The sequence below is a fragment of the Neovison vison genome, chromosome 8 (assembly GCF_020171115.1).
Source record: "Neovison vison isolate M4711 chromosome 8, ASM_NN_V1, whole genome shotgun sequence".
In the NCBI taxonomy this organism is placed as follows: domain Eukaryota; kingdom Metazoa; phylum Chordata; class Mammalia; order Carnivora; family Mustelidae; genus Neogale; species Neogale vison.
Window position 1 is genome coordinate 128722988 of NC_058098.1, and position 23097 is coordinate 128746084.

Below are 23097 nucleotides of genomic sequence, written 5' to 3' on the forward strand. Positions count from 1 at the left end.
CTAGACAAAACGTTGTCTATTCAACACCTTGGGTAGGTGGCAGAGCCTGGAGTCTCTGTTTTTGCCCTATCCTTGGCTGCTCTCAGGAGGCATGCATGTGAAGGGCTTGGTCTCTAAAACCCTCCCCAACCCCGCGGGCCAGGCAGAGTGCCCTGCCTTGCCTCTCTAGCTCTCTGGGAAATTCTCAGCAGAGAATGAACTCTCTGGTCTGGTCCAGGTGAAGACCACGGCAGTATCACCCTGGGGACTCCTTTCTGCCCCTGCTGCCAGCTAGGATCTCACAACATCCGCCGTGGAACACAGCCTGTCATCCCTGACTTCAGGGCCTGCCCACGGTCCCAGAAGCCGCAGAGCTCAGAACAGAACACGGGTTCCCAGGAGCGTCTGCTTCAGCTGCTCGGTTCACAAGATGTGACCTGGTGGCCTCGTGGGTTAGGCCCACACACCTGGTGCCTGACGAGATCCTTGTCTCTGGATGCGCTGGGACCCAGGACTGCCCTCTCACAGGAGAGAGAAATGTGGGGCCAGGAGTTCCTAGTCCTCCAGCCCTGACTCTCCGTCCCTATGAGGCTGAGGCCCCTGGGGAGCAGGCAGCCCTGGGTGGGCAGGCTGGCCCAGGCTGTGCTTGGCGTCTCCTCCCAGGGGATGCGGGGAGCCTTTGGGAGGTGGGCTGGGCAGAGGGAGCTCGCACTCCCTGCCTGGAGACCGGAAGTCGTGTTCTTCCTGATGCTTCGGAAGGGAGTTTCCTCCATCCTCTGTGTTGTCCCAAAAGTCACTGGGAAGCCAGGGATGAGGCCCTGAGGCCAGTGCGGAAGTTGCAAGAAGGCTGCCGAAACCTGGGGACACTTCTCACTTCCCCTCTTCACAGTCTCTCTACTGAGAGACTGGCTGCAAGGGGAGAAGAGGGGTAAAAGCAGCCCGCCCGGTGCGGGGGTGGGTGTTCACTGACTGGGGTGGGCAGGGAGGGTCCCCACCTTCTCACTTCCAGGACCTTCCCGTGGAGAGCAGAGCTGTCTGCTTTCCCAGAGCACCGGGGCTCGGGTTCAGGTCACAGAATCCCAGAACCCAAAGGAGCATTTTGAGTTATTTGGGCCAACGTTCCACACCATACCTGAATCATGACAGTTTGCCCCCAGGCTGAGCTTGTGTACCTGCTGAGACGGAAAGTCCGCCAGGGCGCGCAGCCTTCTGAGAGCTCTTGAGTGTGAGCCAGTGCTCCACACTGCAGCTGGGACGGCCTCAGCCGCTCGCAAAGGCACCTTTACTGACGGGAGGTCACATGACATCTGCAGCACCAGGCCGGGCGTGCTGTGTTGACGCCCCGGAGGAAGTTACGTTTGACCCTTGAGCGAGGCAAGGGTTGGCACCCCCCCCCACGGCCCCCCGAACCCTGTACATTCAAAAATCTGAATATAGTTTCTGACTCCCTCACAACTGAACTACTAATAGCATACTACCGACCAGGAGCCTTGCTGATAACATGAACGGTCGATTTTGTTATCACACCTTTGGTATATTACACGTCTCATGTACTGTGTTCTCAGAGTAAGCTAGAAAAAAGCAAATGTTACTGAGAAAATCTTAAGGGAGAGAAAACACATTTATAGTACTGTCCTGTGTTTATAGAGATAAAAATCCATGTCAAAGTGGACCCATGCAGTTCAAACCCTTGTGGCTCAAGGGTCCACGGCTGTCCTGGATTCTGCCAGCTAGAACACCTCGTGGAGACCATCAAGTGCCAGGAATTACCCGGGCCCCAGTGGCAGCCCTCTCAGCCTCGAACAAGTGTCTCCTGCCACAGCAGACACCAGGCCTCCCTGTCTGATGACAGAAGCATGGGAGGTCCCCCAAAGACGGCCTGTTCCATGGCTTCCGCTGTCCACAAAGAGGCCAAGTCTCTGGGAAGGGAAGCCGTCGGTGCTCGGTTCTGTGTCCTTGAACCATCCCTGATGGCGGGTCCCTTCTGTGATCCTGTGCCTTTGCAGCTCAGCTGGTGTGCCTCAGGCACCCTGTAGATGAGGCTGATGAGTGCTCAGCCTCCACCCTGCCCACGGCAGCCAAGCAGTGTTCTGGAAGAGTTCTGGGTCCCTCCAGCCAAGCCTATTCTGCAAGATGAAACAGATGCCCCCTGGCCATGACTGGTTGATGTTCCAAACTTAGCACCTAACCTCTGGCTGCCTGCTCCTCAGCTCCTCCTGGCAAATGCACAGTGAGGGTGATGATCAAATGGCCACCGTGGATCCAGCTGCAAGAGGCGGAGAGCATGTGAGGGTGTGGCGCCGTGCCAGGGACCCAGCCAGGAGCCTTCCTCGGTCTGGACCCACCGTGGCCTCTGGCCTTTGCAGCTCAGAGCTGGAGAGAGGGTTCGTGGTGAGGAGGCAGGGCCCGGGGTGAGCCTGGGTTTCCGCCCCTGAGGACAGTCTCCCTGGGAGGGTGTGAAGGGAAGATGGTGTCCATGGCCCACGGAGGGAGCCACCTATCATTGCATCTGGGCTTCTGGTCTCCGCAGCAGTCCCCTCCTCCAGGAAGACCCGGGCTGGGGCTGCCTGAGCTGCAGGTGTGGGAAGACTCCAGCAGGGCCCTGGCTCCGCCCGCTGCCTGATGCCCCCGCCTGGGCTTCCTCAGGCTCCCAGGAATTTTCCATGCTCAACCCAGGGCTGCCTCTCCCCAGGTTACCGGGCAACAGCTCTGGCATCCACACCAGGTCGGCTGCAGCCTGGCCCTGGGACCACCTGCTCGATCTGCCCCCTGGGCCCCAAGCTACTGAGTGGGGGAGGGGAGGCGACAGAGAAGAAAGGGGTCGGTGGCTTCTTTCCTGGAAGTTCCTAGGGAGACCTCTCAGAGCCCTTCCTTCCCCTTGGGACAAATAGTGAAGGGCTGGTGGACACTGCCATCTGCTGGTCACTGGTTATAACAGCATCACTGTGTAGCTGAACACCCTCCCGCTCAGACTTAAAAAGACCAGGACCAACCGGACAGTCTGGGGAAAGATTTGGGAGCCCTCGCATCGGGTTTAACCAGGTGAGTGGTTCTGCACCTGCAGTTAAACCAGGTTACCTGGAGCTGTAAGGTGTCCTGGGAAATGAGGGGACAAGCACTGTGGGCCTCCACTGAGGTCAGGAAAGAAAGTACGTATGGGGTCATGATAAAGACCTGGCTTCCAAACCACCTTTGCAATGCACTAGCTTTATGACCTTGGTTAAGTTACTGAGCCTGTAGTCCTCCATCTCCTCACCTTTAAACAGAGATGGGGTTCCCTCTTGTCAGGGTGTGCCAAAGTGTGAAGGTCATAAATTTAGTAGGTAAAGTCACTGTCTTTGAGACATTTCCCTTCTGTCAGCTTGTTGTCTTGTGAGTATCAGTAGTCTGAATGTTCTGGAGATTTTCTTGGAGACCTTTGTAGACACAGAAGATTAAAAAATAATAAAACTCCTTTTGGAATAAAAAAACAGGTACTTTTAGAATATTCAATGATTTAGAATGCCCAGTCCTTTAATCTTGGTCAAACAGGAACCTGGAGTTTCTGTTCCAGACATACAATGAATTAAGGACGATACTGTTTTCGTCTGGGAAGATGGGGGCTGGCATGGGTCAGGAGCAGAGGTGGAGGAGCCAGGTGTGTCCCCCAATCTAGGATGTGAGACCTTGCCACTGCCCCCGAGGATGAGGACATTGGGACCAAAAAGTGTCCTGATTCCCACAGCAGAGTGTCCAGGGAGGTTGACCTGGGGACCCAGTGTCATCAGGTTGGGTGGCCTCTCTCAGGTCTTCTGGCCCCACGTGGCAAAGGCATCTGTGAGATCTGTCTGCAAGAGACAGTCTCGGAGGCTGCCATGAAGTGGAGGAAGCTGGCTACAAAATTGGGAACTTGGCCTGAGGCCATGGCCACCCCCATGTGCTCCCCACTTTCCTAGACAGCTGCTCCACCTCAAAGTAACACCTTAATTTAAGGCGACACCCCAGCTGGGTTCTGTCCCAGACTTCCTTCCTGGGTTAGATAAAGAGTTGGAGGACTCTAATTAAATTGCTTATCCTGAATGCTGGGGACACAAATCTGAGAGTTAGGAAAACACTGGGTGTCAGAATCAAAGTCCCAAAAGCCACCAGCAAATCATGGCAAATTAAAAGAACAGGGAGATGCCACCTCTTCTTTATTTCTCTGGTTAGTAAAACCAGAGAAGATAAAACCCGCTATTGGTAAGCAGTGGACAAGTGGACATTCTGCAGATCCTTGGCAGGAATGGAAATTCATAGATTTTTCCAAGAGCAATGTGACAGCATCAACATTTGAAAGAAGGAAATGCTTTGACTCAGCACTCTTGTAGGAATTTGTTATGGGTTATGTTATGGGTTAAGTTATGTTATGGGTTAAGTTATCTTTACTTATATTATAAGTAAAGATAAATATACAAGCATTTTTAAAATTGAGGAAATCGTGAAAACTGGAAATTACCAAAATAGCTTTTAATAGGGTCATAATAAAATAAATTATGACACACCCTCACGCGGACTGCTCTTCTGTTATAAGACCGAGGTAGATTTTGGTGTGTGGCATGGAAAGGTGCCTGCAATATATCATACTGAAGTGCCCAGTGGACAGAGTAGAGGAAGAGGAGGGAGCCTCCATCCACACAAAGTTCAGGCTGTGTGGATCAATGTGTGTCTGCCCAGCTGCCATGTGTCAGTCACTGTCCCATCCACTCTCTGTACCCCAGCCCTCTCCTGCCCTCGGGGGTCTATCTCACTTCTTTTGCCTCCATCTAAAAACAAGGTGCATATTGCTTACATCATAAAACAATAAATCTGCCTTGGAGAGCTTCATTATTACATGTCAGTATAAAGGGATTCCTGCAGGGGCGCCTGGGTGGCTCAGTGGGTTAAAGCCTCTGCCTTAGGCTCAGGTTATGATCCCAGGGTCCTGGGATCAAACCCCGCATTGGGCTCTCTGCTCGGTGGGGAGCCTGCTTCCTCCTCTCTCTGCCTGCCTCTCTGCCTAATCTCTGTCTATCAAATAAATAAATAAAATCTAAAAAAAAGGGGGGGGGGATTCCTGCACAGTACTTGAAGATTAATTGACAGATCAAGACAACAGAATAGGGAGTCCAGATCACAATGTTTGCGAATAATAGTGTTTGTGAGTATTTAGGGTACAACATAGTCACAATTCCGGTAGAAGAAAGGACAAACTGCTCCAAAAAACTTGCCAATGAATCATACTGGATACTTGACTGAGTATTTAGGGGGAAAAAATGACCCTTATCTTCAGACATAAACCAAAATGAATTCTCAGTGAATCAAAGAATTGGTTGTGGAAAATATATTTGGAGAAACTTCATGACTATTCATATAGTGTGGGGTAAGGAATGCTTCTTTAAGTATCATTCCATGGTAAAAACCACCAACAGGAATGTCCAGGATTGGAACTACATAAAAATCTTAAATCTGCAAGTAAAAATTTTCAAAACAACAGAACTGACCCTTGGAAAACGATCCAACTCAACATCACCCGTCACGGGAGACAGTGGCATCACGTACCCTCTGGCTGATCTGTGTTGAACCATGAGAAATCACTAGGAAAATCCCAGTCGAGGAGCAGCCTGCAGGATTGGTGCGGACCCCGTAAAGACGTCAGCATCACCGAAGACAGAAAAGCCTGGGAACTGTAGAATGAAGGAGACGAAATGCACATGACAGTCCAATACAATGCATGACCGTCAGCTCGAGTCTTGACAGGGAGGAGAGGGGAGCTGTTGTGAAGAAAAGCCATTACTGGGACAAGTGGGCAGGCTGGAATATGAGCAAAAGTTAGGTAAGAGTAATGTGTCCGTGTCCCACTTCCCGAGGACGAGCACTGCATCGTGGGTAGTTAGGACAAGGCTCCACACTGTGCATCTAAGAAAGCACTTGCTAAAGGGTTTAGAGCGAAATGTCATGGCATCTGCGAGGAAAACGACAGAGAAACGAGAAGGCACACGGTCCTGTGAACAACTGTGCATCTCCTCAGCGGGGGCACCCTCACTCCCCGCTCCCTCTCTGGGACTGAAGGACTCGCCCACCCACTGAGCAGAGGCTCAGTCCTCCCTGGGACTTGTGGTGACTGAAGAGAGCTAGCTGCCTCACAGTTAGACCCCACCTGGGGTGGCCCACAATGGACAGCTGGTCTGGTCAGTGTGGGGGTATCAACTCCTGCCTCCTCCTCTCAAATCAGGAGGGCCTGGGAGGGTCACTGGATCTCCCTCTCCCGGGCTGGGCTCTGCTGTGACCGTGGCACTCAGCCCCCTCCGTCCAGCCCGGCATCCTCCCCTGGCCATCTGCGGGTTCCCTCTCCAAAACCCAGTGTGAGCCCAGGTGAAGTGCATATGTGGGATATGAACCTGTCCACTTCTCTGTGAGTTTGAAACTTTCTCAAAATAAAAACTTAGGGGAAAAAATAAGTTAAAGACAAATGGGATAATACGTATCAGAAAAGGGTAGGATCTTTCTTTATAAAGCATTCTTACAAATCAGTAAGAAAAAGACAAGCAGTCCAACTTTTAACATGCTCAAAGGAAATAAACAGGATAACTAGAAAAAAAAAATTCTGAGACCAACAAACTGGTGGAAACATGCTTAAGCTCACTAGGAGTCAAATACATGTCCTTCAAATCAGGAACTATCACTTTTCCCTTACCATATTTGAGAGGATTTAAGGAAATGAACCCAGGGCTGGCACAGGTTTGGGGAGGAGCTCTACGCCAAGCCTCCTGGGGAAATGCTTGGTGGCGGTTCTCAAAGCCACTGAAAGTTCTGTTCCCTGTGCCTGCGCTCAAGTTCTCCACACTTCCACGGTCTCATTCCTTTAGCATCCAAACAGGAAGCCTGGCTTTGCCGGGCCCCACGGAGTCGGGGGATGTCCTGCAGGAGCATCACAGAGAAGAACAGAATCAAGGCAGCCACAGAACACTACCATCCCGGCGGGGTCCTCCTCTACAGATGGGGGGCCCACCTGTCTCTCCCAAGCTGGCAAGTTGCCCACAGGCAACTCCTCACAAATATCTATTTTTAATGCAAAAGGATTAAACTCTTGGTCTTCTGCCTTTCTCCCCATCTCCTGAGATCCTCCTTCACTCAACAAAGGACACGGAGACCCCCCAAAGTGTTTTCTGACACATTATCCCTTTTCTCCCAAGCAGCCTCCCGGTGGATCTGGCTCAAACAGCTAGCTAGCATCAAACGATCACCCATCCTTATCCCACCACGCACCCCACCTCTCCACCAAATGTCCGTAGCTTACGGACTGGAAAAGTTAAGTTTCGTATATCAGCACAAAGCATCCTAGGTAAAGATTTAAGACGATGGTTTGGGAGGTAACAGTGAAAAATGCTTACAGGGTGATAAATGAAAAAGCAAGTTACAAAACAGTACATCCCCAAAGATTTTGTATTGTTTAAAGATGTGTGTGTGTGTGTGTGTGTGTGTAGAACAAAATGCCAAGAGAGCAGAAACAACAAGATGTTCACAGTTGTTATGTCTGGTATGAAATGAGCGGTGAATTTTAGGTCATTTTTGCACTATCCGTATTTTCTGTATTTGTTCTGTAATGAGGATGAATTAGAGCTATACGACAGTTCTAGAAGCAGGGGATCTTCTAGAATCACACTTCTGGAGAAGGATGCCTCACTCGCCGCCCTACAGTCATGTCCATCCTGAGGCCCACCCTGCCTCGGGCCTCAGCTTCCTACAAGAATATTGTCCCTCACACCCCGGACCCCATCCTGAAGTACTCTTTCCCTTTGTTCCTTCTGTGAGTCCACTCGCTTCTTCTTCAGGATAAATGTCAACTCTTGGACAGGCACTCAAGGACCCCCAAGGGCAGGTCCCCTGTGGTGCCTGCAGCCTCCTGATCCCACCCCCTCACCCCCCCACACACACCCTCTCCCCCCTCCCACCTCAGCCCCCAGGACACTGCGCTCTCCGGAAGCATGCTGGCTTTGCAATGCTGGCTATGACCCACTTTACATCATCTCTCCCTCCTCCTCCTCCTTAAGCACCCCTAAGCCATACTGAACAGTTTTTAGTTCCAACCTTCTGTAAGGGCTTTACAGCTGTACCAACTAGGAAGCCGTTGCCGAAAACCCCACTTAGAGTGGTCTAAGCACTTGTGTGAGAAGTCTCGACACCTCTCAAGAAAGAATCTAGGGCTTGTACGATAGTTCATGAGCCATCAGGTCCCCGCCTCTTCCATCCCTAATGGGCAGGCACCAAATTCTTGCTTGTGCTTCACAGCCCCAAGATGGCTGCTACCTCTCCAGCATCTCATCTCCTTTCCAAGCAGAAGACAGGGAAAAAATAAAGAGTTTTCTCCTAGCAAGGTAAATCAACTTTAGGAACTTCAGGATATGGGGCCAGAAATTGTCACGTGCGCCCTCCTAACTGCAAAGGAGGCTGGGAGTATGAGTGTTTCACCCTCCCTGCCTCCAGGGCGTGAAAGTTAACAAGGAAGGGGATTGTGAATGGCTTTAGGGTAGCTAATCCACAGTGCTTACCAGACATTTCCTCTCATCCCTGTCATACTGAATCTCCAGCAGTGTGTGAATTAAAGGTTGCCATTACATTCACCTCACCAATAAGAAAACCCAAAGCTCAGAGACGACATTCATGTTTTTCATGACCCAGGTCTGGCCCCACCTCCTCCCAGAAGAATTCCTTGAATGCCCCAGACGCAGACAGAGTTAACTGGATGCCCTTCCCTGTGCATCTGGGGTCTGCATCCCTGTTGACATCTCCAACTACTCCTGAGTAATGTGTGAGCCCCACCAAGGAAAGCTGTGTCTTCTGCATCCTCAAAGCTTGGCCGGGTGGCAAGCCCAGAACCATGGCTGGGAGTGTTTGCTGAGTAACCAGGAAGGTGGTGGCCCTGCTCCACTTGGAATGCCGACACAGCTAGAGTGCTAGAGCATCACTTTGGAGGACAGAGACAAACCAGCAGATCCCCAGGAGAGCCGTCCCAGCAGAAACAAGGGCAACGTGTAGTGCACCGTGTGGCCAGAGTTCAGATTAGACTCCCTGCGGGCTGTGGACTGCACTGCCCCTGGGGCCCAGCGACTTCCCTGGGGTGGAGGGAAACCGATGCCTGGAGCATTCCTCCAGGGCGGTGCAAAGGGAAACTGTAAGATCCTCGGCAATGTGGTTTGCATTACTGCAGCTTCAGCCATGGAAGGGTCTCCCTGAGTCAGGCAGGAAGCAGAAAATATCAGATTTAGATCCCACATTCCGTGCATTGTATACAATTATCCACTGGAGCCACATAGGGGCAAGCAGGACCCACGGAGACAGAAAGTGGGATTGCTCTCAGGGACCAGGTCGCTCTATCATGGGGAGCGGGTCGTGTTCTTGGCAGGGCCCAGGAGCCCCAAAGGCCCCAGCGCTGTGCACTCGGGAGCCCCTGGGGCCAGCGGTGAGTTTCATTTGCCTGCAAGGCCTGGGTGACAGGCAAGCTACCAGCTGCGGCAACAGTGGGGAGTCCCCTTCTCCGCAACCCTGCACCTGTACTTGGTGTATAAGTGCTTCCCTAGATTCTCCCCGGCGGTCTCCACAGGCTCAATGAGGGCTCAGCCCCAAGTGACTTCAGCAGCTTCTGACCCGGGATCCTGACATCAGGGGCTCGGGGTGTGTGCGTGTGTGTGTGTGTGTCATTAGGAAGGAAGGGCACCTGGAGAGACGGGTCTGCACATGGAGAAGGAGGGAGAGTGTTAGCAGTTCTGGGAGAGGGAGAAGATTGTCTCCTTAACCAAACTTTAGGCTCCTCTGATCCCTCATCCGCAGTCAGCCTTGACCTTGACTCCACTCTCCCCCTGCAACCTGCATGGATGGCCCAGTCTTAGCAAGAATCCTCTTAAGCAAGCTGAGAGATGATTGTCCACCCCCACCCCCACCCCCAGGGGAATCTGATCCCCCTCCACATCTGATCAAGTTCTCCATCTCCACCTTCGATGTCTAAGGCCTAGCCTGCCTTCAGCAAGAATCCTCCTAGGTTGGTTGAGCAAGAACCACCACCCCTTGCTGTCTCCTCCAGACCCCTGGCCATCTGTCACCACATGCCCTGGCTGGACCGAGCTAGGCCTGACCCCACTGCTGTGACAGTCCAGAGCCCATTGCAGTGGTCTCCGGAAATCTTCCGTGGGGCTTTAACAAGTGTCTGAACGATATACGGTATCTCTTTATCAGGGGAGAGGAAAGAAACTTTGGGAAGCTTTTGTTGAGAAGGCCCTGTTGGTCTCTTTCAGAAGGGCCGCTGGGAGGCCTCCGGAATCGTCAGCTGCTGTTTCTTCGGACAGCGCCCCGCAAACCGGTCTAACTGATCTTGTTTGCTGGGGTATAGGTTACCTCCTTCGACCCTCCTCTGAGCATCCCCAGGGCCATGACCACTGGCTGCCCTGCTTCCCAACACTCTCCCCAAGGCAGGGAAGCCAAGTAATTGGCCGTCTGACTCTGGACACTCTGCTAGGAGCGAACCAGGCGCTGTTGCTGCCAGGACAACCGGCGCAGACCAGGCCTTGCCGTTCCCAACAAGCCTCCGCTTATCCTTCGGTGCCTCCTGGCCACGGGGTTGGCTCAGGACCCTGGTCCGGGGATGGGGGCGTCGTGGGGGTCAGGGGGCGTGGCCAGGCTGGACCCGGGCCTCCGACAGCGCCCACCCCGCGCAGGGCAGTAGGTCCCAAGCACCAGGAAGGCCGCAAATTCACGGCGGCCGCTGGCCGAGCCCAGTGGCCACCAGGGGGCGGGCGGGGACCGGGGCCGGAGCCGGGGCGGGCGGAGCGCGCGGGGCGGGGACGCGGCGTCGCCGTCGCCCGCGGGTCCCGTGACCGTGCGCCCCGCCCGGAGCCGCCGCGGTCATGCAGTCCCCGGCAGTGCTCGTCACCTCCAGGTGAGCCAGACCCCCGGTTCCCGGCGCCGCGTCTCGGGCCACGTCGACTCCGGGTGCGCGCGAACGAGCCGGATGCGCCCCAGTCCGCGGAGCAGGCGGAGGCGTTCCGCCCCGTGGGCCCGCGGCCCGGCCTGGCCAGCACCCTGGCAGGTCGTCTGGAGTCGCCCCCCCCCCGCCGCCAGGCAGGAGAAGTGGGCGCATTGAGTGTCCCCGTTTTACAGATGGGGAAAACTGAGGCCCTGAAGAGGGTAACGAACTCGCTACGGACCCAGTGGAAAGCCGGGATTGGCTGGTCCCGTAGGCGGGCGGAGAGGGGGTTTCCTCTCCCCTTTGCCGACGTGAGTTCACCTCTTTTTAGCCGGAAAATATAGTTTATGCCTCCTTTCAGCGCTCACTGTGTGCCAGACCCCGTGCACGGCACTGGGGATGGGGGTGAATCCTAAAAGGCCCGGCCCATTAGGGGACCGGAACGAACCCAGGCCTGCGGGGGCCAGAAGCTAAGGGGGAGGGGGCAGTAGGTTCAGGTTGCCATGGGAGCGCAGTGCAAGGGCGGAACCCAGGCTTTCAGGAGCGGGCGAAGGAGGCCAAGTCCCAAGGAAGAGTAGGAGTTAACCGGGTGAGGGGGAAAGAAGCGGTGGCAGCTGCTGCAGGAGGTAGCTCCTGAGAAAATTCTAAGTTACAGCAGATGCCTGGGAGGCAGAAGGTGCCGTGGGGGCCCAGCCTGACCCAGACCTGGAGGACCTGTGCAAGGTGGATCCTGGGAAGGAGGCATGTGCTTTGACTCTCTTATAGAGTGACTCACTTAAGGTATTTCCGCAGACGCCACTCTCCTTCCCCCTACCCAGGATCTTGGTCTAAGATGCCAGTTTCTTGCAGAAATGGATGTATTTGTTTCCCAGCCCAATGGTTCTTTTTCCCCGATGTCATCTGAACTCCCCTGTGACTTCAGGTCTAGAAAAATGTGATTCTGTAAGTGAACCCTGATGCCAGAACCTGCTTCGTGTCCCTTGCATGACCCAGTGAGGTCACAGGCTGTGTCTTCATTGGCACAGGTGTACCTGGGGCTCCCTAAGTCTCCTCTCCCTGAGCCTGTTTCATTCTCTGCAAAAAGAAGTTTTCAGATTGGCAGGTATGAATCGTGCCGGCGCAGACTCCCCTCTTGGCCCATGCAGATGGGGTGCGACTTCCGTGCCCAGTGCTTGGGAAGGGGATGGGTGGCTTCCCTCCCTGCACCCCGCGGGCTAGGCCTGTCACAGTCACGGGTGCCCAGCAGGTGGCGCTCACTCCTTCTCGCTGGCAGGCACCAACAGACCCAAGTCGCTGCCGGCAGGGGCGTCCAGATGCTTGAGACTGGCCACCAGGCAGGCTCCTCCCAGTCGGATCCCAGTTCAGCTTTCCAGCGCAGCCCCCCACTGCTCATCGCCACTGGCATTCACGCCTGCGTTTGTCCAGCAGCTCCTGGCCCGGTGCCTGCTCTGTGCCAAGGACTAGTTCAGGTTCTAGGGTACAGCAGTGAACCTAATGAAGCCCGTCTTGTGGAGCTTTACTGGGGACAGCTGGACAGTAGGTAATTAGGTGGTGTGTCAGAGACGATAAATGGTATGAAGGAAAATTAAACAGGAGGGAAAAAGAGACAGGAGTGAGTGCTGTTTCGTCCAGTAGTGTCGTTCTGACAGAGTGGCAGTTGGGCAGATCCAGACAGGCTCCCGGAGGGAGGGAGCCATGAGGATCTCTTGTACAAGACTGTACCGAGCAGAGAGGACAGCAGAGTCAATGTCCTGGGGCAGGGCACCAGCAAGGAGACCAGCGTGGCGTGGGCCCGGGGGAGGGTTGGGTGAGGCAGTGAAGAGCTGTGGGTTTGGGAGTAGGTGGGTCGGGGGGTAGTGCAGGGGTGGAGGGAGAGAGAAGGGACAGGGAAGACTTGCAGAAGTGTGCCTTGAGTAGGCGATGGCCTCAAGTAGGAGCCAACCAGTGTGTCCCCAGAGGTGGGGGAGGTGGGTGCAGGCCAGTAGTGAGGCAGAAGCTCGGGGATCTCTCTGATCGCTGCTGTTCTCAGTGAAATAAGAAGTAGGGCTGTCAGGGGAGAACAGCGTCGGGGGTCCATCGGGGGTTAGTGGAGTGATGCGGCTTAGACCCCACGCCTTGCTGCTAAGTGGATGGTCCCAGGGGCAGCAGAGTAATGTCAGCATCACCGGGGAGCTGGCTGGAAAGCGGATTCTCAGGTCACATCCCCGAACTGCTGAGTCCAGACCTGTGCATTGACGGCTTCCGCGGGTGCACCTGAGGTTCCAGAAGCTTGGTCTAGGGCTCAGCCGACTGAACTACACCCGTGAGGCAAATCACACCCACCTCTTGCTTTTGTACATAAAGTTGGTGTATCGTCCTGGGGCTGCCATGGCACATGGCCGAGTTAAGTGGTTGTGACAGAGGTCATAGATCCACAAAGCCTGAAAGGTTTATTGTCTGGCCTTTTACGGCAAAAGTTTGCCTGGGGTCCAGAGGTGTGCGAGAGTGAGGAACCGGGCTCAGGGGCATCGGTTACCTGCAGGAGTTGTCAACGTGAGCTGGGGGGTCCCCCTCCCCGGGGCTTCTGATACAGTGGCCTGAACTTCCCAGGTGGCACCAATGTGGTGGGGACCACGGTTGGAGAAGCCCAGTCTAGACCAAGAGAGGGGTGCCAGGCCCAGGCTGCGGCTTGTAGGTTGTGGGTTGTGGCTGTGAACTCCAGGTGGGACCAGGTGGCATGTCTGAGCGTTTGTCCCCGTCCCGGGCAGCTGCTGGGCACCGGTACAAAGGAAGCAGAGAACTGGAGAATTCGGGACTGCGGGGGGGTGAGGGGTAGGCGGGAGAGCCGGGGCCTGCAGCAGTGATTCCTACCCTGGGGCCTCCCAGCCAAGGAGGCGTGACAGGAGCAGGAGGTACAGTGGGAGCAGTGGGATCGTGGGCTGAAGGTCATGGTGTGGTCCAATGCAGGGTACCGAGAGGGAGAGTGTGAGCCCGGCGTTAGGAGGTGCCTGCCGGTGGGAGGTCAGGGGCTTCTGCACACCTGCTTTTCTTGGCTGAGAGGCCCCCTTCTCTGCACTTCCGCCCACCTGAGCTTCGTTGCCTTAATGATCCTCGTTCCTGCCTCCCTCCAGCCTGGAAGAGGCAGCTCGTGGGCTCTGGGGCAGCGGCCTGGGTGTGAACGCTGGCTCCGGCTCTCACCAGCGGAGACCCAAGCAGGTGACTCCCTTGTGCCTTGTTCCCGCTCTGTAAATGGGTCCCAGCAGTTGTGTCCCCTGTAAGGCTGCGAGAGCAGGAATGACCTCAGTGAGGTCCTGAGAGCCCGCAGCAGTGCCGGCCGCTCCCAGGCTCACTTGTCACGGGCTCTGCGCACCCGTGCTCGTCCCAGGAGCACGCGGGCACACCGTGTGCTAAGCCGGGAGCAGCACCGGCTCGCTCCGCGGAAGGCCGAGAATGCTCATTCGGTCCCTGGCCCAAGGAAAGGAGGGCTGATGCGTGAGGTGTGTTTTTCCATCTCACAGACGTACATTTGGTGTCGCCTGGGCATCCCTCAGTCGTCAGTGCTTATGACAACAGCCCTGTGTCCCACGAAAACGCTCGTGTGTGTGCGGAGGTCTGTAGGCTCCCTGCGTGTGTGTGCACCTCACACGCAGGCGGGTGGCACCAACTTGTCCTCCTTGGTGGGGGCAGATGGCATCCCCGTGGTGACCGTGTCGCATGCCTGTGTAGAGGTGGGAGAAATCCACACCGAAGGAGTCCTGGGGGACAGAGTGTCTTTGAAGTCCTGCTCAGCCCATTGCAGGTCTGCACCTCGAGAATGAGGGGTCCTGCCTGGGTGTGTGTGACGTGTGTTTGTACGCGTGGGTCCGCATTACCCTCTTTCAGACGGCGAGCGTGCCGTTGCCGTAACGTCTCATGACCTGTCTGCCCCCCGGACACATCTGTGTCGCGGTGACCGGTTCTCCAGCTGCTGCGCTGTTTTGCTGGGCGCCCTCTCAGAGCCTCACGCCGCAGCCTTCTCAGGGCCTCGCGGGGCCCCACGGCTCCTGAGAACCCTGCACCCAGGGCCCTTTCCATCCTCCCTGCCCTGGGCAGATTCCTTTGTAGCCCTCCTGCCCTCAGGTTTGCTGAAGAAACTGGTCTCTGCCCTGGTTCCCGGCGGCATTTCCGTCTTTCCCTGTGCGCCGAGAGCCCCCAGATGCCATCCCTCCAAATCCTGCAGGTGCCTGAGTGTGCGGAGCTCACCTCCCCGCTGGTGATTTTCCACTAGCCCTGTCTCTTCTGCTCCCACTTGTTTTCCTGCTGGGGACGGCCCTTGATCTGCACGCAGCCCGAAGGCAGCGCCCACACGTGGGGCTTGGGAAGCCAGGCCTTATGAGGGGCCGGTGTGTGGTGGGGCAGGTGGCCCGAAGCAGTGACCATGGAGGACCGCTTGCAGAGTGGCCTCCCGCCAGGCCAGCAGGAGGACCCTGAGGCCCCGTCCGCGTGTCGCTCCAGAAGCCTGCTGACTTAAACCTGAGCTTCCTCTGCCTTCTCTCCCTCCGGCAGGCGAGTTCAGAATGTGCACACGGGCCTCGACCTGACGGTGCCGCAGCACCAGGAGGTGCGGGGCAAAATGCTGTCCGGCCACGTGGAGTACCAGATCCTGGTGGTCACCCGGCTGGCCGCGTTCAAGTCGGCCAAGCACAGGCCCGAGGATGTCGTCCAGTTCTTGGTGAGCGGGGGGTTGGGGAAGGGTTTCCAGGGGGGCAGGGGCCTTGAGCAGCAGCAGGGAGCGGGCGCATCTCTAGCCAGCACTTGCTTGGGCCAGAGAGTGCCAGAAGGTGCCAGGCGGGGAGGGTGCGAGGGTCTCCCAGGCAGAGGGCCCAGCCTAAGCGGAGACTAGCCACAGGGCAGGGGAGGGGGCAGTTTGCGTGCAGTGGAGTATCAGCCTGGAGGATGCGAAGACAGCAGACAGGGTCCCGGTCGCGGTCACGGGCCGTACGGGAGCCCGGCTTGTCCTGCAGCCAGGGAGGAGTTGTAAGTAGGGGAGTGACTCACTGGCCCCTCCGGTGGGGAAGGCTGAGGGATTGGGAGGAACCGGGCAGGGGCAGGGGGCCCAGTGATGAGGCCAGTGGTGCTCCAGGGGAGGGCTGGAGGCAGGCCAGCAGTGAGGGGGCGGCTGCGATGTGTGAAATACCTCCAAGGTAATGTGCATATCCTCTGCACAGCAGAAGTAAGGAGCAGAGGGACGGGTCTCAGGGGGTTGTGTCGGGTTGGTCAGAAGGACACAAGAGGGAGAGTGTGAGCCCGGCGTTAGGAGGTGCCTGCCGGTGGGAGCCAGGGACCGGAGCCAGGGACCGGTCAGGCCCAGGAGGCAGGTTTGGGAAGGGTCAGCTTAGAAGTGATGTTGAAAGTCTGGGAGTGGACGAGGTTGCCCAGAGAATGGACGTGGAGGACGGAGGGAAGGGCTTAGGAGGGAACCCCAGAGACCCAGCAGCCCCGGGATGGTCACGGAGAGGGAGGAGGCTCTGGGGCCGAGGGAGAAGGGGGCCTCCTGGAGTCACAGGAGCTAAGGGAAGAGAGAGCTTTGAAATAAAGGCAAAATGAACGAGAGCCCTGTGGTGTAGACAGGATTAGTAGCTACAGGTTTGCTCATGGTTCGTTCTGAACGTCCTGGCAGCCGAGACAGAAAGGGAAACAGTGAGTGACCTGGCTGTGGTGCTCTAGAAGCAGAGACATCACCTTCTCAGAGTTAAAAATGCATGGCCCAGGTCTGTCTTTGCGGGAATGGAACACATGGAAGCATCCAGAGGACAGTATCTTTCATGCGCTGCTTGGACTTCCGGTGAGAGGCGAGGTCTAAGGTTAGGTGGTGGTGGTGGTTCTGGTTCTGCTTGGCTCTGAGTGGTGGGGGTTTGCGGCTCCTGATGTCTGGTCTGACCCCCCCCCCCCATGGAGCTCAACACACACCCCAGCACCGCTGTTTTCCGGGATGGGAGCTGAAGAGCAAATCTGAGGTCCAGTCTCTGGGCGTAACAGAGAGGCAGCGTGTGGGGAGCGGGGAGCAGTGTCCGCTGCTGTGCCGAGGGCCAGCCTCACGTGGGACGCTGTGCGCGAGGACAGCTTGACCCCTTCGTGCATCACACTAGCGCCTCTTTCCTCTGACCGGTAACACCCACACCCTGTGTAGGGGGCATGTGCAGGCCTGGGTGGTCATTCCGGCCGGTGCCTCTCAGGCAGTCTGAACCCCTGTGAGGGCAGAGGAGAGGGAGAGTGCTTTACGCCTCTCCGCCGCCATGAATTCTGGGGTTGCAACCCAAAGCCTGAAAATCTCTGAAGTTCCATGATTTAGCTGCAAAAAGAAAAAAAGCATTTGCCTTCTATTCCTGAAAAGGATACCCATGCTTTAATGTAAAAATGAGTTTGATTGCTTATCAGAAAGTAAACCAATCCCCAGAGAGGGGCACTGGGTATGCTTGCCGCTGAGCAGATGCCCCGTGTGCTGCTGGCACAGGCCCACAGGCATCCCTCGGGGACTCTGGGGAGCAGCGCTGTCTACCCTGCGCGTGGGCGCACCAGGCAGAGAATCCTCTGCGCTGCCTGCGTCTCTCCGAGCCTCCTCATGCTGTCCGGGTAGCTACTTGAAAAGCCCTGGCTTTGGAACACTGATGCATGTGGGTCCTGGATGGGGACACCCCTGACTTAGAACTTCCTGGCCCCCCGCAGGCTTAGTGCTCTGGAGACTAGCAACTTCCAGGATCAGGGTCCCCGTGAGTCCGTGGGCTCTGCCCGCATGGAGCTGTCCAGCCAGTAGAGGGCGCTCAACCCTTAGGGTCAGAGCTTCCTGGCAGGGGCTCAGTCCCTGCCGGCTACAGTCACCAGTTCTCAGGACCCTGGGGCTGGCTTGGAGCCTGCATCCCTTAGGTGAAAAGGATCCTCTTACCTTTCCTTGAGGGCTGTTCTTAGGAAAGCTCCAGAGCCAGGCTCTTGTGTTGACGGCCGCAGGCTGCAGTCCCCTGTCCCACTCCCCAGTGTGTGGGGGTTGGGGGCGCTGGGGATCTAGATTCTGCCCCTGCCACCTGCCGGCATCTGAATCCCTGATAGGCTGGGGCATCTGGGGAGAGTTCAAGGTGTCCGGGGCTGCGTGCTGTGACACTGCTGTGCCCCGGGGTTCCCAGGTCTTGTCCATCAGCCACACCAGCATTTCCAGCCTTGGCTTAGGAGTAGAAGTGGGAATGTCTCCGTTTGTACACTCCGTGCTCCTCAGAGGAGCTGGGGGGACAGGTCTCGCATACAGGGAGAGCAGAATCCAAGCCAAGCGAGGACGCTGGGCAGCTGGTGGGGTGTGTGCCTGGGTGCCGGGGGCCGGGAGAGCCCACAGTAGGTGACATGGTCTACGGCAATTCCTACCTCCCACCGTCCTTCGGCCGCTCATGCCACAAGAGGCCCGGGCCACATGGGGCAGAGACCATGCTGGGGGGCCTCACACAGAGCAAACTCAGCCAGGGACGGGGTGCTGTCTCAGGGTGACTCGGGGCCGGGGACCCCTTCCGGCCTGCTTCCCTGAGGTTCCATGATGCTGGGGGTCCTAGCCAACAGCAGCCCCGAGAAACAACCTTGCCGTATCTGGTTCTTCTCCCCATGAACACTGAGGACCGTCCCCGCTAGGAGGCTGCTGTTCCTGTACAGGAGAATGACCGAAAAATTATGCTTAAAAGAGGCAGATCACGTTGTTGTAGGAAGACGACCTCACTGCCGCCCAGACCATAAGGTCTCCCACTAACATGCTGCGGGCTCGGAATGGAGGCAGGCAGCCCCCGCGGTCACCTGTGGGCCAGGCCGGGGTCCCTGTGTCACATGTCTCTACCTGGACCTGTGACAGCACGCGGAATCCCCCTTGACTGCATCTCCCCTTTGGCTACAAAAACTTTCATAATTTAGCTTAGCATGGATTAGGGGATGTTGGGAACGGAGCCTAAGGCAGGGGCATGGGGGGAGGGTCAGAGGGAGCGAGGCATGCCCCAGGCACCTGCCTGTCCTCTGGAAGCTGTGCTGGGGATGGGATCTCCCAATAGCCGGGCCCCCAGGCTGTCTGGGTGGGATTAGGGGGGAGAACATTCAGGAAGCACATGGCTCCTTTCATTCCAGGTCTCCAAAAAGTACAGTGAGATCGAGGAGTTCTACCAAAAACTGAGCAACCGCTATCCCACGGCCAGCCTTCCCCCGCCCCCCAGGAAGGTCCTGTTCGTTGGGGAGTCCGACATCCGGGAAAGAAGAGCCGTGTTCAGTGAGATTCTGCACTGTGTCTCAAAGGACGCCGCCTTGGCTGGAAGCCCAGAGCTGCTAGAATTCTTAGGTACCTGAGGCTCTGTCCCAAACCTCTGAGGTCTCTGTTGGCCCAGAACTAGGCCTCACTCCCTTGGCTGGGCCAGAGCAGGGCCACCGCTGCTGGTAGGAGGAGACTGCCGCCCAGGGCTCCCACGGGAGCCGCCAGACGGGGCCCCCACGGGGCCTTCTCTGTAGTCTGACCCCACCGGTGCCCATCCTGGCCGTCCCCAGAGCCTCCCAGCCCATACGTACACATGCCCCACTTTGCCTCCTGCCAGCCAGGCCTGCAGACCTGGTGCCCGGGGACACCTCCCTGGGCTGGTGCCTGCCGGTGATCTTGCTAGGTATGGCAACAGGCCAAGGCTCGGCCCGTACTGGTCCAGTCCTGGGGACCTCAGACCCTCACAGGCTCCACCCCCCTTTCGGTTTCCTCAGCTGTCACATAGGAGGGTGCCAGGTGACATAAGAATTCCACGAGCTCCCGCCTGGGAAGCGCATTCGACGTGCTTGCTCTCTAGGACGGTTGACGTGTACCCCCCACTCATCCAGGACTGCATCCCCGCATCCAGACCTGCACAGAGGCCCCAAGGCAGAAATGAGCACTTGTGTGCCCCTGGGTGGGGAGGGGTCCCCCTCCAGAGGTGCTGGTTCTCCCCCCAACCCCGACTTTCTCCCCTCTTTGGACCATTCCGTTTAACTTTTCTTCCCAATGACTGTGGTCTCCAAGCTTCACAAGGCAGATGGGAGTTTTTCAGAAGACAACAACAACAAATAAGCCAAAAAAATTTTTAAAGGGGTGAGGAATAAAAAAAGCAAAGCTGGTGAATGCACAGAGGCTGGGGTCAGGCGAAGCTGCAGAGCCCCGGCTTCTTCCCTCCTTTTCCAGCTCCCACATGCCCCTGTGGGCCCCGAGTGGTTCGCTGCGAGATCACAGCCTGCTTGCCTCCCAGTGGGCTGTGTTGCCTGTGAATCGGGCGCCCCAGCTGAACCCGCCATTGGAAGAAACTCCGGATCTCCTGGCCCCTCTGTTACAGAGACGTAGGTGGGGTACAGTGGTCTGACTCTCCCAGCCCTTCTGTGCCCATTGCCTTATCTGTAGAGCGGAGGCATGAACAGGATCTCTCCTGCGCTTTTTTACAATAGTTCAATGAGTCCATACCTGCAAAAATGCTTTTTACAGGATGCCTATCACACGGAATTGAAATTTTGAGTGATAGTTCCACATTTGTTCTAATAACAAGCATAACATCGGGCAGCCTATGGTTAGTATTTAGATCTACATAATGCAGTCGCACATACTGCTTTGGTGTATCCCAGGCATGCTGTCAGTTCTCTACCTGAGGGTGGTATTTTTTTTAAAGGAACTGCTTTCAACGGTTTGTTACTCAGTAACTATCTGGATAGAGGTGAACAAGTAATGTAAACCCATGTTTCTCAACCTGTCCTTGGGGAAGGGCTAGATTTGTATTCCTGATCTGTCATGGACAGATACATTCACAAATACAGAATCACATGTCTGGGTGTCGTGACAATGCCAAGCTGCTATGGAAGTTTCCAGATGCTTGCTCTCCCTTTCTGTGCTTACCACATCATGGATTTCCATCTGCGGACCATGCTTTGAGAAGTGCTGATGTTAGCCAGTTTGTAATGAAACTGTTACAGTTTGTTCTGGAATCTTCCATGAGCTCACTGTGCGCCCCATTGGTTCATAGTCCAAGTGCCCAGACCCTTGGAGCAGGTCTTCATTTATGGTTGGATTGCCAGAGCTCCCTGATAAGCCCCAGAAATGCATGCGGGCTGGCTTTCTCTGCCCTTAGCCCGTGGACATAGGGTTGGCTGTTGCCGTGTTGTCACCTTGTTCCAAGGCTCATGCCTATAACCACTCCACTGTAGGCTTCGCTGCAGGCTCTAGGCTTGGAGTCCCGGCTGCCCCCTGTCTACCCAGACCCAGCAGTCTGTCCCAGCATGCTGCAGGAAGCCCCCAGCTCAGGTCCTGGCACAGGAACTTGGGTGTGGGGCAAGGCCGCCTCGTCCCCTGGCACTGGGTGTCAGGTGCCTTCCTCTCTCTCCTTCCACAGGCACCAGATCCCCAGGGGCTGCAGACCTTACCAGCAGAGATGTCTCTGTCCTGGATACACACAACCAGGCCCAGGAAGACGGTGAGGCTTTTGACTTCTTCGAGCAGCAGGACCGAGCAGAGCCTGAGGCTCTGCCCATCCCGGGCCAGAAGGGCGAGGAGGCAGGAAAATCCTCCGAGGAAGAAGAGGAGGAGGCACTGGATCCCCTGGGCATCATGCGGTAGGTCTCCGCATCCGGGGTAGGGCCTCCTTCTGGCCTGCCCCAAGCTCTCTGGGGAGGGCTTCTCTCCCTCCATCCTTGGAGTCTGAGAACGCCTGTCTCCCTGGTCATCACTGCCTGTGGCCTGGTGTGCTCGGGCTGGGCTCAGGTGTTATTTCTCCTCCCTGGCCAGAGGGCAGGGCCTGGGTCCCAGCTCTGTACTGAGTCCCCGCAGGGCTGCCCACCACCCCCCACCCCCGGACAGCTCAGCAGCCCAGGAGCCCTGGGCTCTCCACCTGGCTCATCACTGACAGCCTGGCTCTTGTGGCGTGTAATTGGAGCCCCCTGGGCCCTGTTGCACTGTCCTTAAAGCGGGGGTGTTGACCTGGGCCCTGCCTCCCCACAAGGCAGTTGTAAGGCCCATGAATCCCATGGATGGAGGGGACCCATAGCCTCTAAGGAGCCAGCTGTGTGTGATGGAGAAGGTGGCGCGAGCCCCCCCCGCCCCGCCAGTCAGCTGAGTTCCTTTACGTGCGGGGACACGCACACAGGGGCGCACGCACAGGTGCCCTGGCTGGGGAGGAAGGGGTGAGCCAGGTATGGTCTCAGTGGTCCCTCGGCTGTCATCCACTGCCTACTTTCCTGAGCTCCTGATGCCTTCGAGAATCAGTACGCTGCTCCCGAGCCCCCACTGTGTGGCCGCCCTGTGCTGGGGGCGGGGGTCCGGGTGGGAGAGACGTCTGTTCCTGAGGCCCGTCCAGTGGGCACAGGGCGCGGTGTCTGAGCGGGACCTCCCAAACAAGACCGGCTCGGCCGCCCCAAGCCCTCACCCCCTCTCAGCCCGAACAAGAAACCAGGTGGGAACCTAAGTTTCTGAGCATCTCCCACAGGCCGAGCGTGCTGCCCGCACTCCATGTCCTGCCTGCGAGGAGGTGATGTTCTCCCACGTCACAGGTTAAAGAAAAGGCGCAGAGGCCAAGTGCCGGGTCCGAGGTCAGTCAGCTGGTAAATAATGGTACTGGGATTCCAGTCTAGGTCGCTGCTTGGCCTTGATCCTTGATCCTTGGCTGTTTCCCAGCAGTGTGGCCCTGGCAGTGTACCCCTTGTCTTCAGTTTCTGCGGTGAATCGGGTCATGGTAGCGCCTCTCCACAGGGCCCGGATGGAGGCTGAGTTGACGCCAGCACTGGCGCCTCTCACGGCTGCAGCTTGCCGCCCCACGCCCTCCCCCGAATCGGACTGTAGACCCAGAGGGTGACCGTCCCTCTGTCCTGATGAGAGATCAAAGTTCAGTCACTCTACAAGGGACGCCCGCCCCGCAGGTCCTATTCCAGGAATCAGGGAGGGGCAAGTTCAGTGTGAAGGACAGGAAAGTCGCAGTCCAGAAGGCTCTGCCCACCGCCCACCAGCCTTCCTGTCCTGGGGGAGTCGGCGGGTGTGAGGCTGGGAACGGGCAGGTGGAGGTGTGGCTGCACGGCCCCCCTGTAACCAGCCTAGGGGAGATGAGGAGTCCCACTCTGGAGACCCGGGCCCAGAGCCAGAAGTGCAGGCCTGGGGTCTGGTCCCCCTAGCCCTCCACAGCCACCCTGACCCAGACGGAGGG

General features: G+C 56.8%; 1 protein-coding gene across 1 annotated transcript in view; it reads left to right on the forward strand.

Annotated features, from left to right (window-relative positions):
- The first annotated feature begins 10835 nt into the window (after nt 1-10835).
- Nucleotides 10836-23097, forward strand: part of HS1BP3 (HCLS1 binding protein 3) — a 29678-nt gene continuing 17416 nt past the window's right edge. The window contains exons 1-4 of the mRNA XM_044262012.1: nt 10836-10906; nt 15458-15623; nt 19040-19247; nt 21298-21517. Of these exons, the coding sequence (XP_044117947.1) occupies nt 10875-10906; nt 15458-15623; nt 19040-19247; nt 21298-21517 (626 nt within the window). The 5' untranslated portion in view covers nt 10836-10874. The remainder of the gene's footprint in view (nt 10907-15457; nt 15624-19039; nt 19248-21297; nt 21518-23097) is intronic.